At 44.6% G+C, this 14536-nt stretch overlaps 1 protein-coding gene and 1 long non-coding RNA gene across 2 annotated transcripts in view; both read right to left on the reverse strand.

The window, feature by feature from the left end:
• Positions 1-397: 397 nt before the first annotated feature.
• LOC142831261 (uncharacterized) lies at positions 398-13224 on the reverse strand. Its single transcript, XR_012906960.1, has 3 exons — positions 13101-13224; positions 7940-8001; positions 398-4603 (listed from the first exon to the last, which is right to left on the reverse strand). It is a non-coding gene; the product is annotated as an uncharacterized LOC142831261 (long non-coding RNA).
• A 45-nt stretch (positions 13225-13269) lies between these two features.
• RADX (RPA1 related single stranded DNA binding protein, X-linked) overlaps positions 13270-14536 on the reverse strand; it is a 40058-nt gene continuing 38791 nt past the window's right edge. The window contains exon 16 of the mRNA XM_075941113.1: positions 13270-13456. Coding sequence (XP_075797228.1) covers positions 13410-13456 — 47 coding nt within the window. The 3' untranslated portion in view covers positions 13270-13409. The remainder of the gene's footprint in view (positions 13457-14536) is intronic.

Raw genomic sequence — 14536 nt, forward strand, 5'->3', positions numbered from 1 at the left:
CTACCAAGGTACAAACTGGACTAAACCCAGAACTGCTTCATACCTTGTGAAAACACAATTTATTTCAATCGAAAACCTGTAGAGACTTCAGCGTGTGTCGCTAATGTGTCCCTGAGAGGTTTTTTTTTTTTTTTAAATATAAAATGCTAAAAGCTGAAGACTGGAACTTTCATCCTGAAGAGGTTGGGGCCAGAGGGTGAAATTCTGACCCCTCTAAAAGTCAATTGCTATTTTGCCATTAAGTTCAATAGCAGTGGGATTTTACTGGTCACAGAGGCTACAACTAGACTGCAGGAATTTGTCGGCAGAGGCAATGCAAATGAAGCGCTCATTAGCATTTCTTGTGCTGTCATTTGCATAGTCTCTTCCGAACCTTTTTGCAGACGAGGTTTTTGTGGGGGAAAAAAAAAGAGCAGTGAAGACAGGGCCATTTTGCGCAAGATCCTGTATACCTCCTTTTTTGAGTCAGAGTCTTTAACATGGGAAACATTATTTTCCCTTGAACCGAACAGGCCTCAGATCAGATGACCCAATGCAAGATGTCACCAGCTTAGCTCAGTGGTAGCAGTGCATGGACTGAAGGATTGTCTGGAAAAGTTGGAGAAGCTAGGATAGGAAATGTTATTTCGGGAGGCCTTATTTTCCTTTGTCTCATTTGTATTCCTCATAGGTCTGTACTTCACAATTGTATTGAAATTATGATTTAGGTAAAGACTGTCATCTAGACTTTTAAACTGGTATAGTTAATAAACGTGAATAAATAAAAATGTCAGTTGCATAAAAAATACATGCAAAGCCAACACATCACCAAAGTAGGAACCATGACTGTTTCCAATGGCAAATGACCATGTTCCGGAACAGTGTTTGGGCTGCACCACACAGAGAGGCAGTGTCGCTGAGCTGTTGCTGGAAAGCATCCTAGTTCAAACAGAGGACAGTGTCGGCATCATGGAACACAAGCAGCTGGCGATGGCATACAGCCATGTTTAAACAGTGTTCTCTCTCTCTGACAGTGCTCTGGAGCTGTCTAAATCAAAGACCATTTCAGACTAAATGACTTTTGTTACATATTTTCTGCCTGAAAGAGGAATGTTATTTCAAAGTGGCTGACCCAAGGTGCAATGTTTGGGTCTGTAAAGCCAATTTTTCCAAAGGCCAAGGGAGATGTGACCTAGAAACTGGGAATGAGGGACAGGGGATGGATCACTTGTTGATTCTCTGTTCTGTTCATTTCCTCTGGGGCACCTGGCATTGGCCACTGTCGGAAGACAGGGCTAGATGGACCTTTGGTCTGACCCAGTATGGATGTTCTTAAGTTCCCATTGATTTCAAAGGGTTTTAGATCAGGTCCAATATCTGCTTTGGAAAAACCTTAGTACAGAGAACCAAATATTCTAGGTGAAAAATAGACAGAAGGGGAAGAACTAATACTTTCCCCTCCACTCCAGTAAAAAAACAAACAAACAAAAACAAATTTAAAGATAAAAAAACTAAACACCATGTTTTTGGTACATAACTGGGCTGAATCTTTTTTTGAACTCCCTGACTATACAATCTAGCACAATTTCAACCTCAGCAACATGACTGATATCACTATAACAAAGGTTAAACTGACTGATAAGTGACTGACGAAATTGTATATGCCAAATACTTGCCAGAGACTGGAAATTAACTCTTTGCCCTCTGGGTTTTGAATCACAGAATGGTGGTCATTTTATTACAGAATCGATGGTTCCCTGAAAGTGGGGAAATGATTCACAAACAATTCTACTTTTCTCTCTAGTGTCTATCTGTAGCTGAAATCTGCCGTGGTGTAGCCAGGCTGGTCCCAGGATACTGGAAAGAAATGGTTGGTGAGGTAGTATCTTATGGGTTCAGCTTCTGTTGGTGAGATACACAAACTCTTGAGCTTACACAGAGTTCTTCCTCAGGCCTGGAAAACTAACTCAAAATTGGCTGAAGTGAAAGACTTGGGAAGCTCCTAGTGGGAGGGAGTCGATAAGGTACCCTAGCACGCTGCTTATATTTGTGTGTTGGCGTATAGTCCCATAAGAGGACTGTACCTTGAGCTGACTGGCAAAATTCTTATTCACTTCAGTGGGGGCTGAAGCCCCACTGTTTATGCTTAACAGCACTTGCATGGATGCATAAACAAATCACAATGGGCATTTATTCAAATTAAATACCAGATCCCTAGGTTTGATAGCAGAGTAGTTACTGTTTTAAGGAGTTAAGGACATAGTAACGAATGCCACTGGGATGGGGGGAGGGAGGATTTGGGAACCACGAAAGATTTAAGTTCAGGATCAGTCTTCTGTTGGCAGCAATGTTAAGACAAACTTGCATACGAAAGATTTGAACTTTGCTATCTCATTTTGCCTATGCCCTGATTGGGGGGGGAGGGAAGGGGTGTCTTTCTGGGCTGCCTGTGGAGATGCAAGGTGGCAATAGCAGCTATGTGGGTGAAATCAGATAATCGCTAGGTTGCCAAATGAACCCTCACAGGAAAACGATGAAAGACAAAAATATCAAAGGTGGGTGAACACTTTTCACAAAATGACCCCTCTATACTGGGCCTCAAAGAAAACCTGCACAACACTTTCAGAAAGACAAGCCTGGGAGTTTAAATTCAGAATTTTGCCACACACCAAAAAGTGACTGAACAGAGACACTGGTGTATGGCTTATTACAAGTCTATAACCCACCACAGCTGTTGCCTCCCCGTTCCTATGACTGGATGATGTTAATGGGCCGCTTCACCTTGAATGGTCCCTTGAAATGTGTGTGAACTAATGATACTATATAACCTGTTCCATTTCGTATTTAGCTATGACACACTGAGTAAGGCTATAGCTACATTACAACTTATGTTGACGTAGGTTATGTTGCTCAGGGGTATGAGTTAGCCACTCCTGAGTGACATAATTTATGATGATTTAAGAGCTGGTCTGGACAGTGCTATGGCAGCAGGAGAAGCCCAGGAGGCTGATTAATTCATACCTACTGCTGCTCACAGGGGTACTGGAGTAAGTAAGGGGATGGGAGCTGGGCCGTCCCTAGCAGTTTTGGTGCCAGATGCAGCCTCCCGCAGGACTGTGGGGGCAGGAGCTGTGGGGTGCAGTAGGGCAGCGAGGCAGCAGGGGCCAGGCCCACTCTCACATTCGCCGGTGGTGGCAGGAAACAGAACCACCCAGCTGCAGCCAGTTCCTCTCCCCCAGCTCCCAACCCCATTACTCGGGTGGAGTGTGGGCAAGACAGGGACGGAGTAGAGGGGGTGTCCCAGAACCAATCCCCCCAGGGATGGCCCTGCTGTGCACAGTCCAAGGGGGCGCTGGCCAGGAAATGAGGCTGGCTACTGGAGCTGGCGCCACCTCATGTGCAGCAACGTGGAATTTGGTGCTCCAAATTTCACAGTGGCCCATGTGGCTGAGTATTTTGCATATCTGTAGGGACAGCCTGGGGTGGGGGAGAGATCTTGGCGCAGAGCAGCTACGCAGAGAACGTATCTGGCACAGCGGCACCACTGTACGCTCTCTAGTGCGGCCATAGCATACGTTTCCCAGACCTGAAGAAGAGTTCTGTGCAGCTGGTAAAATAAAAGCTATTACCTGACCCACCTTGTCTCTCTAATAGCCTGGGACTGACACAGCTGTAACAACGCTACACTGTGGGAAGCAGGCGCTAACCACTCTTCTAGAGCATCTGGGGATAAGCTCTCAAGACACAGAGTTCTTGTTAGCTTGGTGCTTTGCCTGGTGGTCATACCAGCTCTTAACTCTAATGATGAAAATGAATTGGGTCCTTTGGGATACTGTACACATGGAAAAAAGCAACTCTCATTGTAAACATGAGGTCACTTATGTAATTTTCACTGACAAGGAGAACAGATTTCACCCCGAATATGAATCTGGGCCCTTGTTTGTATTTTAATGAAAATGAAAATCCATTGGCTAAATGTTTTATAGGATCAACTGTTCAAACTGCAGCTCAAAACAATATACAGCAACTGGCTGCTACCATGGTGAAAGCTCAGCTAATCAATGCATGTTACAACCTATGCAATACTGAGCACCTGATAGTGTTTCTTTACAGAAAGTGGAGACAAATGGAAAGTTCAATGAATCAGAAGGTAAGTTAATCCTAGCCTTCAAAACAGAAGTACAGTGGCAGGCACTCAACCACAAATTCCTATTACTGCATCAAAAACCATCACAGCCTTTTTTAGAATGAATTTCTGAGATAACACAAATTAGGTTTTGAGACTGAAGAGCTGTTCTGAATGCAAACTTTTAGAAAAAAACCCAACAGCTTTTCTAAGTATGACTGTAGATTTGGCAAGCTGTCTGAACTGAGGGAAGTGTAGTGCTGCTAAATATGTAAGATACGTCTGTCAGCGTGAGATTTATTTTATTAGTATGGAACACATTAACTACTAAGAAATGCAGTTTTCATAGACGAAGGCTTAATGTACTTGCAGAGAAAAAACATTTCAGAACACAGTAAATACCTACACCTAACCAACATATCTGAATGATTTCAGAAGACGGGCAATCAAAATTTTCTGAATTCCTGTTCTGTGTATCTGTGTCCTCCAGCTTCTGTTCTATTTTGAAAATGAAAAGGATCTTTGTCAAAATAATTGAAAAGATAATCACTGAAAAGTCTTAGCCCCCTCTGCTGGTCCCTGTTCACAATGCAGAAGCAGCGCTGTCCATAAAGGACTATTAATGCTGGTTGAATTTCATGGAGTTGTTTTGCAGCAGAGCAATGTACGATTATAAGCCTATTCCCTCCCAGAACTGCAGCACCTTGCTTAAATCCTGCTATGCTCCTCATCACCCACTCAGAGCACAGGCATAACAATGACTACATAATCTGGTGCTTCAAGCTCTCAGCCAGGATGACACACGGTCAGGATACACGTCCATGCTCCAATGATTGTAATAATTTATCCACTGTACAACAGCTTCAACAGGAGAGACTGGGGGCATTCTGATGTAAGGAGTTCCTATCTCCCAATGGTTAGAGCACTCCTCTGAGACGTGGTAGATCCGTGGGCTAAGCAAATCCCTCTTGCCCCCCATAGTGGAGACTTGAACTGGGGATCTCAGATGAGTACCCTAATCCATGGGCTAAAAGTTATGATGGAAGTCCATCTCTGCCAGCTGTTTTGTGGAAGCTTGCCTGTTAGGCATGCTCCTAGGCAGGAGACAGGCACCTGGACACTACAGGGAGGTAGAAATGTAGATGCTTATGGAACATTGACTGTAAAAACTTAGGTGCTGATAGAGCTTAGGAGCTGAAACCAAGACCTTATCTACCCTGGCACAGTAAATCAGCTCCCAGTGCTGTAACTCCTGAGGCGTCCACACTAAATCCACAGCTGCTGTGCTCTAGGTAAACCTCCTCAATGAAAAGTGTCGAGTTTGCTGCGCTGTGGCTACAGGGCTGGAATGCCAATATGGACACTTCAGTTGTTTGCTGCTTTGTAACTGGCTTCTGGAGGTGTCCCTTCAGGGGCTGTTCTGTTTATTGGTTAGAACTCAGCTGGCTTCCTTGAAGGCATGCACCTCTCCCCTTTCAAAACTTCATTTTGGACAGCCCAGGTGCTGTGCTGATCTGCTCCACGACACAGAGTAAACCATTCAGGTGGAATGCTTGTGCTGTTGAACACAGAGGCATGTGTGCATGCATAGGGGGGGGAGAGAGAGAGAGAGATTGCTGCACGAAGAGCAGGAGGCTGATTTGGGGATTTCCTCCTGCCCTGAGGACAGATTGTTTTTTGCCGGTGTCTGAACTTACAGCACAGCATGCTGACATCCCCCCAAAACACACTTCTCACCCCACGCACTTCAGTTGAAAACCAGCTGTCAATGTACAGTAAACTTCCGATAATCCGGCACCTTTAGGACCCAGGGCGTGCCGGATTATCAGATTTGCCGGACTATCGAAGGGGGGGGCTATGAGGGATCTGGGGTGTGGGGGGGATGCCACCCCAGACCCCTCATAGCCCCCCCCTTCCGCTAGTCCGGCTCTGCCCCAGGCGTCCCTGATTCAGCCGCTGATGGTCAGTTTCAGCAGTGGCTGAATCGGGACGCCTGCAGCAGAGCAGCTGGAGTGCTGCTGGGTTAGTCCGGTAGCGCTGACCCTTGGCGCGGCGAGACCAACCCGGCAGCACCCCAGCTGCTCTGCCCCAGGTGTCCCCAAGTCAGCCGCTGCTGATACTGATCAGCGGCTGACTCCAGGAAGCCAGAGGCAGAGTTGCTCTGCCCCGGGCTTCCTGGAGTCAGCTGCTGGTCAGTTTCAGCAGCAGCTGAATCGGGGACAGCTGGGGTGCTGCCGGGTTGGTCCCGCAGCCCCCAGGGGCAGCGCTACGGGACCTACCCGAGAAGCTGGAGTGCTGCCCTGCCCTAGGCGTCCCCAATTCAGCCGCTGGTCAGTTTTAGCAGCGGCTGAATCTGGGAAGCTGGGGGCAGAGCACTTCCAATGGTCCGGCTGCCCAGAGCACTTCCAGGTTCCTGATGGTGCCAGACCATCAGGAGTGCCGGACCGTCAGATGCTGGACCATCGGAGTTTTACTGTAGTAGACTGACCATAGAGCAATGGGACTGGGAAACCTGCATCATGTGACACTGCCTGCCCCATGCAGCATTGCAAACCCTTCCCAAGCAACGTGCGGCCAGTAGCATTGTGGGATAGCTACCACAATGCATTCCAAGAACTGCTAATGTGTATGCACTCCAAGGTCAGAAGGAGCACAGTGTGGACACACAATAGCAGTTTCCCTGCAGCACACTGTGAGCAAGGCTGTAATTGCCAGCACTGTACATCGGCCAGAGCAAACATACCCTTAGACTCTGGCACCTAAAACAGGGACTTTGGCACCTATCTCCTTTCAAGCCTTGAGCCCCAGGTATCTAAATATGGATTTAGGAACCTAAAAGGAACCATTTTGAAAATTATTACAGATAACATTCAATGGATTATGCTTAAAAGACAGAGATCCTACTTACACTGCCTTGAAACAAGGATTTAGTCCCTGTATAACTGAATGTCAGTATAATTTTATACAGACCATGCACAACATTTGCCAGGAGGAGTTCAAGACTATACTACTACTAACACTTCCTGCTTTACAAATAGTAAATCTGGTAATCAGATTGGGGACAGCAAAAGTGCTCTCTCATTGTTTGTGTTGCTAAGCTTTTCCTTATCAACGGCAGTGAGTGTATTGGCTTCACTTTACATCTATGTACGCTACCCTGTCACTGGCATTAATGTGCACTGACAAATGAAACTGACTAGGAGCAGGAGGCAGATGACAATGGATCAGAAAGATGAACCCCTTCCCATTCCCCACCAATTTAAATGTGTTATATTTCAAATATTTCAAGTGCGTTGTAAGAGGCAGGATTTTACTGGTACCTGTTTCAGTGCTGCTAAGGAGTCACATATAAGACCACACATACACAACTTCACTTTCTCTACCGCAGGAGACTCTTCTATCATAAATTCCACTAACTTAATGGAAAAGTCAATGGGACATAAGGAGGAGGAGGAACTGAAAAACAACAAGGAAGGCTTAATAAACAAATGAAATGAGTAATTATAATAAACAGCTCTTCTCAGAGGCCAGTCACAATGTTCAGTAACAGTAAAGGGATCACAAAAGCTGATTTTTGTAAAAATTGTGGTTTTGTTTGATATTGGTATCAGGCTGATAATCCTGGAGAATGATGTTCTTTACTTATCTATGAACACAAACTTATCACAGGGTCAGTGTAAGCCTCCTCATAGTCCTGCCACTAAGATTTAATGCTGTCCTAAAGAGATCACTGGAGAGATAAGAGCAGATTGGCCTTATGCAATCTTTTAGGTGTCATCAACTGCTGGCTATTTCAATAAAGTTTTTTCCCCCCTTTCATATACATCTACTCACTTGGAACTAGGAGATCAGCACGCATTTCTTGCAGGTCAACAAACAGCAACAGACTAGGGGCACTGAAAACAAGGGACATTTTTTGGTTTTGATTTTTGGAAGGAGGAATTCTTTAATTGCATTTAGAAATACATGCATCTACACACACAACAAGGGAAAAGAACCAGATGTAAAGTGTGTAGAAAGAAAAGCATCTCCTAAGCTGATGTTATTGTACTTAACTCCTGCTGTTTTTAATATTAAATATGAAAATTACATTGATGTACAAGTCTTTATCACCATCACCGAATACAACTTCTTGTTATGTTTCATTGAAAAGCAATACTCAAAGAAATCAGAATTTATCTTCTGGAAAAGAAAACTCAGTGGAGCCTTAGGGCTGTGTGGATCTAATACTGAATATTATTCAAAGAATTCTGCTGCTTTCTAGTTTTCTTAATATATTTATCTTTTTAAGCTACCAGAAATATTTGAATGAAAATAGGAGCTGCTTTCTGCGCCATCTTACTTCATTCAGCGTCTTATTTCTTGCTTAAAATGCTGTTTGTGACGTCCCAACTAGTTACTGTATCTGAATGAGGTCTGTCTCCTGGAAATACTCCATACTCAGACCTCCACAAGCACTTAAATGGGAATGCCATTCAAAGAGTGCTTCAGAGATTCAAGCTGGCAATCTAGCTCTTGATTTCACTTCAGGTGAATTAGCTTATTGGCCACTTGGGGTCTCTATTGTTCCATGAGAAACTGAGCAGAGTTTAAAAAATACTTTAAAAAATAAATAAATAGATTAAAAAAAAAGACAGACAACAAGTGAACATTCTCCAAGAAACAAACAAACCAAACAACAAAAAACCTGATCCTTTAAATCAATACTAGGGATGTAAAATCCTGTTTAATCAATTAACCAGTTAATATATTTATCTGAAATATATTTATCTGTTTAATTGGTTAACAGTTTTAACAAGGGCATGTGGGGAGGCTGCTCCAGCCCGGCTTGGCTAGAATTGTCTCCCTTCCACTGCGGCTTGGCTGTAGTGCCTTTGCCTGCAGCATGCTCCAGCCCCTGCTGGTAAACTGTAACTCATAAGCATCACCCGATAAGCATGATGGTAACCAGCAGAGGTGAAATAAGTGTGTGCGCAGCTCTGGCAAGAGCTGGCTGATCTGCAGCAAAAGCCAGCAGGGAACTATTTAAAGAGCTGGTAGGGACCCGGGTTACAATAGGACAGTACCAGTAAGAAATTTAAGCTACTTTCACTGCTGCTTACCGATCTACCATTCACATCTAGACAGATTTTCTAGACTGTTTAGACCAATCATTTTCCCCTTACAAAAGAAAATCTTCAGTTAACTGGCCATATTTTCACATATTGTAATGGAAAATTTTTAAATTCCAACTGTAAACACTATCCATCACAATATTAGAAGAGTAAGTGAATTCTATATTGTGTTATATATTATGTAATTTGCTTCCAACATCACATACAATTCCTCTTTGATCGTATGATACAATACATTGTTTAGAATGTTCGCTCCTCGGAGACCTGTCTGTGTTTGTGAAGCACCATGCACAATATTGGTGTTGAATAGATGATACATAAAAATAAATGAAACTATGGACAGGTCTGGACCAAACCCAGATTTGAACACTCATACAATACTTTGCAGACATTCTTGACCACTTCAGACCTGAACTTTGTAGCTCTACTCTCCCCCTCTTGTGATCCAAAGCAACACTGTGGGTCTGAACTCCAACTTTGGGAAGTCAGACTCTGGTCCCATTTCTGTATGAAGTATTCTGCAATTTCAGTATGTTAGTAAAATCAAAAAGGTGTGATCTTAACTGAAAGCCCAGAAGAGTGCAAAGCAAGGAATGCCGTGTTAAAACATGCTTTTTTTTACAGAGGCAATTTAATTATGCTTAATGATTACAAGTTTATAGACTATGCTAAACTGTGTTTGAGGCAGCAAGATCTGGAGCAGGGGTAGGCAATAAAAAGGCAGCAGCCACCAAAGCCAGTCCCGATATATTTACCTGCACCTCCACAGGTATTGGCCATCACAGCTCTCACTGGCTGCAGATCGCTGTTCCCAGCCAATGGGGCAGAAGCAAGTAGCATCCTTGTCCACGCTGCTTCCCGCCACTCACACAGGCCAGGAATAGCAAACCACACCCAACGAGAACTGCTATCACTGATACCTGCGGAGGTATACATAGCATTGGGGGCCCAGCAGGGATTAACCCTGCTAGATTGGATCTGGCCCGCAGGCCGGTATTTACCCACTCCTGATCTAGAGGAATGAATGCAGGGATGAGAATCAAGCAATTGTCTTCATAGCTGTTGAGGAAGAACAGAGTCACAGGAGTTGAAGCTGAAGGGACCATTATGACCATCTAGTTTAACTGCCTATATAATAGACCAAAAAATGGTTCAGAAACTGAGCACTGGCTATAGTTTAGAAGGATTTTTTTTTTTTGGTAAATGACTACCTATCTAGAAATGCACATACTTAAACTTGGTAATCTTGTGATCATTTTTTCCTTCATCACATCTAAATGTAGAGCAAGCTCTGCTGAGCAGAGACCACACTTTTCTGTATATTGTAGTGTCTAGTGTACATTTGGGCGCTCTAAAAACAACAAATAATACTAATAGAAGAGATTCCATAGTTTGGCCAAGTTGCACTCAGCACTGTTCAATACTCTTCAAAATAGTATTTCTTCATAAATGCTGAAGTGAACAACTCAAGTCATGCTGAATATCTTTCTTAATATCTAACATCTTTCTTATATCTATACATATTTTCCCAGCATTGCTCAAGTCCTTAACCCAATTCATTTTTGGGTTTTTTTGGAAAATAAACTGAAAATGTACATGCTTCATTTAAATCATTGCTCTGGGATGGGGAGGAGCGGTTCAATGAGCGGCCTAGGGGAGAGAGGACAACCCCAAACCTCTCTCACCTAGCAGCTTGGGGCAAGTGAGAAGCATTTCTCCATGGCTACTGTAGCTCCAATGGGCACAGCTTGGGGCAGAGTGCATATCCTCTGCCTGGGGAAAGTCCAGGTTTTTCTGACCCCTGTACTTCCCAGCCAGAGTGACGAATGCAGCCAACGGTGCACTTTCCCCTCACTCCCTGACAAAGAGGAACACCCAGCAATGCTTCTGTACAAACTGGAAGGAAGCTTCAGGGCCTTCTCTAGAGGGTGCCTGACAGGTAGAAAGCTCCGGGTTGGGACAGTCCTGGATGAAGGAGAGGTGCACCCCCACCCAACCTGATGAATCTCTCTTTTCTGTATGGTTTTAGGAGAAGCACTCTCATTCCAGGCACATGATATTTTCCTGGTACACCCAAACCCTGACCTTGTGGAATGAGGAGTACAGCTAGTTCAGATTAGGAAGCCTAATCGAACTAGCTACTCCGTGCCGCGTGTAGCCACGCGGCACGGGGTTCGAACTAGCCAGGATTTAAAAATGGCGGCGCCCGGCTTATGCAAATGAAGCCCGGGAAATTCAAATCCCGGGCTTCATTTGCAAGTGCGGTATGCCTACATTACCCTGCTAGTTCGAACTAGCGGGGTAGTGTAGACATACCCAGACAGACCAACTTTCTCAAACATATAGTAGACATCTTTGACTAAGAACAAAAGCTTTTGAGAAGGGACCCATTTTTCTTTAGAAGATAGAAAGTTTGCTCTACTAGAGACAATTTTGAGGTGTGCGTATTTTTTTAAAGCCAGATTCAATATCTACTAAGGGCTTGTCTACACTTAAGTGCCACTGCAAGGCTTAAGGTGTCACTTCCACCTCCCCAAGAGATGGCAGCTATGCTGAAAGGAGAAGCCCTCCCTTGACGTAGCATTGTTTACACTGGGGATTAGGCCAGTAAAATTGTTGTTCAGAAGTGTGGATTTTCCCCAAGTCTGAAAGACAATTACAGTAATTCCTCATTTAACACGTGCCCGCTTAACATGTTTTCGCGATAGCATGATTTTTTTTTTAGTGAACGTTTTTTGAATTACACGACTGTCCCCGGAATAACTCGATTTCCCCAGCCGGCCCATTGCCGGCGGCTGCACGGGGCTTCCCCCGCCTCCCTGCAAAGCGGTGGAGTGTTTGCCGCTCGCTGCGCCGTACCCTACTGACTCCCCTCTCCTCCGCCCCCACTTGCAGGCTGGCGGCTGGGTTTCCCCAGCCAGCCTGTTGCCGGTGGCTGCGCAGGGCTCCCCCCACCTCCGTGCAAAGTAGCGGAGGGTTCACTGTGCTGTTCCCTGGTGACCCCCCCTCGCCAGACACAGTGCGGGTCCCGGCAGACCAGTCACAGGGCATACTCTCAACCCAATCCCCCTCCTCTCCCCTCTCCTCCCCTTTCCCAGAGCCAAACGCCTCCCCTCCTGCTGTAACCCAGTCCCCTTTCTCCCCTAACCTTATGTCCTGGTCCCAACAGACACCACCGCTTGAAATGCAACCCCCAACTTTTCCATTATTTTCAATGGGAAAATTGACCCCACATAACACGTTTTCACTTAACACGATCCTCCACAGGCCAAGCGGGTTGATCCTGTCTGTGGAGACCCTGCCACTCCCCGCTCCCAAGCCAATTAGGGCCTGGGAGCGGGGGGAGGAGGGGAGAAACAGGAGGAGCACGTGAAGTTTCATCTGCCCCGCAAGGATTGCATGGCGCTTAGAAGCACCACCCGCTCCCGGCAGGGCGGGAGGAGACTTCACTTGCTCCCCCACCCGCAGACCAATTATGTATCCTGGCCCCACCCCTTCTGTTTGAGGCCCCGCCCCACTTCAAAAATTTCAGAAGTGGCCCCTGGTAAAAAATTATTGCCCATCCTTGCCTTAGGAACATTCTAACAGAAGTAGTACATTCTTCACATTAATTAGATTATCAAGACATCCCATTTATAAAGGTGCATGACAACAAAATGTAGACACAAGCAGGACCAAAAGCAAATTTCTCTGAAATCAATGGAAAGGCTCCCAATTAATTCAGGTAACTTTGGATCAGATTGTCAACCCTCAGAAAACATACAAACTGTAGCAAGCAACCAACCCAAGAACAAAAGATAAAAACATGTCTTCAGTGGAAAGGGTATATTGAACTGGACAGAAATTAGCAGGCTTCCAGAGCTTATTACTGTAGTACTCACCAGAGTATGCCATAGGGACGACCACACTGTCACTTTCTTGATCATTGTAGATCACAACAGCTTCAGCACCCTTTTTGGCTGCCAGTTTAATCTTTTCTGAAAATCTGCAATTGCCTCTTTCAATCAACGCAATCCATGGTGCTTCTGTGACAGTGAACTCCGTGTTGGAATCACAGGCTTGAATGTTAGGTGATTTAGGAATGACCACGAGCCCCCGCGCTTTAGCCAAAGGAGAGTTTAAACCATACACTCCGCAATTACACTGCTCGGACACAGTGCTGTTGGTAGAAGTGTTCAAATAGAAGAGAGTCACGTAGGCTGGAACAATCGCTGCAGCTGAAATGGTCTCTGCAGCTCTGAATAAAAGAGCAACAATCAGGAAGTAGGAATAGCTGGACTTATTCTCCTTCATTGCTTATTAATTTAAGCACAAAAGATGTTTATAGTTAAAGATATCTATAGTTATTGTCAATGAATGATGACCACTGTTAGTCCACCGCTTACCTACGGAGTTTGAAATTTCAGGTTCAGGTAGGTAAGTGATCCCACCCACAGAAATACAAGTCCTCAGTGACTCAGCTCTATTACAGATAGCTTATACAAGGAAAAAAATCCACACACGTGGTTACTGTTACCATGAGTGCTTGTAAATGAAAACTTTGGCCCCATATAACAGCCACTCCTTAAGGCCCATCAGCTTGAGGTTGTTTTTTTTCCTCATTTCTCTACAGACTTCTGTCTGTACTCTAGTGGCACTTTAGAGGTGGCTGTATCAACCCCTGAACAATAGCCAAAGGAGAGTTTAATCGGTACGAGCCACATTCACATCTAGGATAGGCTTCTATTTAGTCCTGAATGTTTCTCCCAAGGGGTCAGAAAATGTTCTTCCCTTCAAGCATACACCAGAATGACCTTGCTTCAGAACAATCTGAGACTCTCATTAAAAACAAGACTCTCATTTTAACTCTGATTAAAAAGAAGAGAGGATCCGTATAATCTTATACAGTGGAAGATTTAAGTGGGATTGAATTAATCCAAGATGCACCTAAAGCCATGGCAACACTAGTGAGCTTATGTAGCCATTCTATACAGTCAAGACAGCATGCTTCTTTTAATATAATTAAACAATCTCCACTGCGTGGTGGCAGCTGTCTCCTGCCGACATAGCACTATCCACACCAGTTTCTCAGTGAAACTTATGTTGCTAAGTGGGGTGTTTTTTCCACACCCTTGAGCAACATATGTTATACCGACAAAAATGATTGCATAGTCAAAGCTTTAATCTTGCATTCCTGCGTTTCTCACTCAGCCTCATCTATATTAAAAAGCTGATACTGGTGTAATTGGATCACTTTAAAAAAAAAAAAGAGGAAAAAAGTCAATTTAGTTGCAGCAGTGCAGACTAGGGATGTTAGCATGTAGACAATTAGTGTGTA

Source organism: Pelodiscus sinensis, chromosome 13, assembly GCF_049634645.1.
Source record: "Pelodiscus sinensis isolate JC-2024 chromosome 13, ASM4963464v1, whole genome shotgun sequence".
Taxonomy (NCBI): Eukaryota; Metazoa; Chordata; order Testudines; family Trionychidae; genus Pelodiscus; species Pelodiscus sinensis.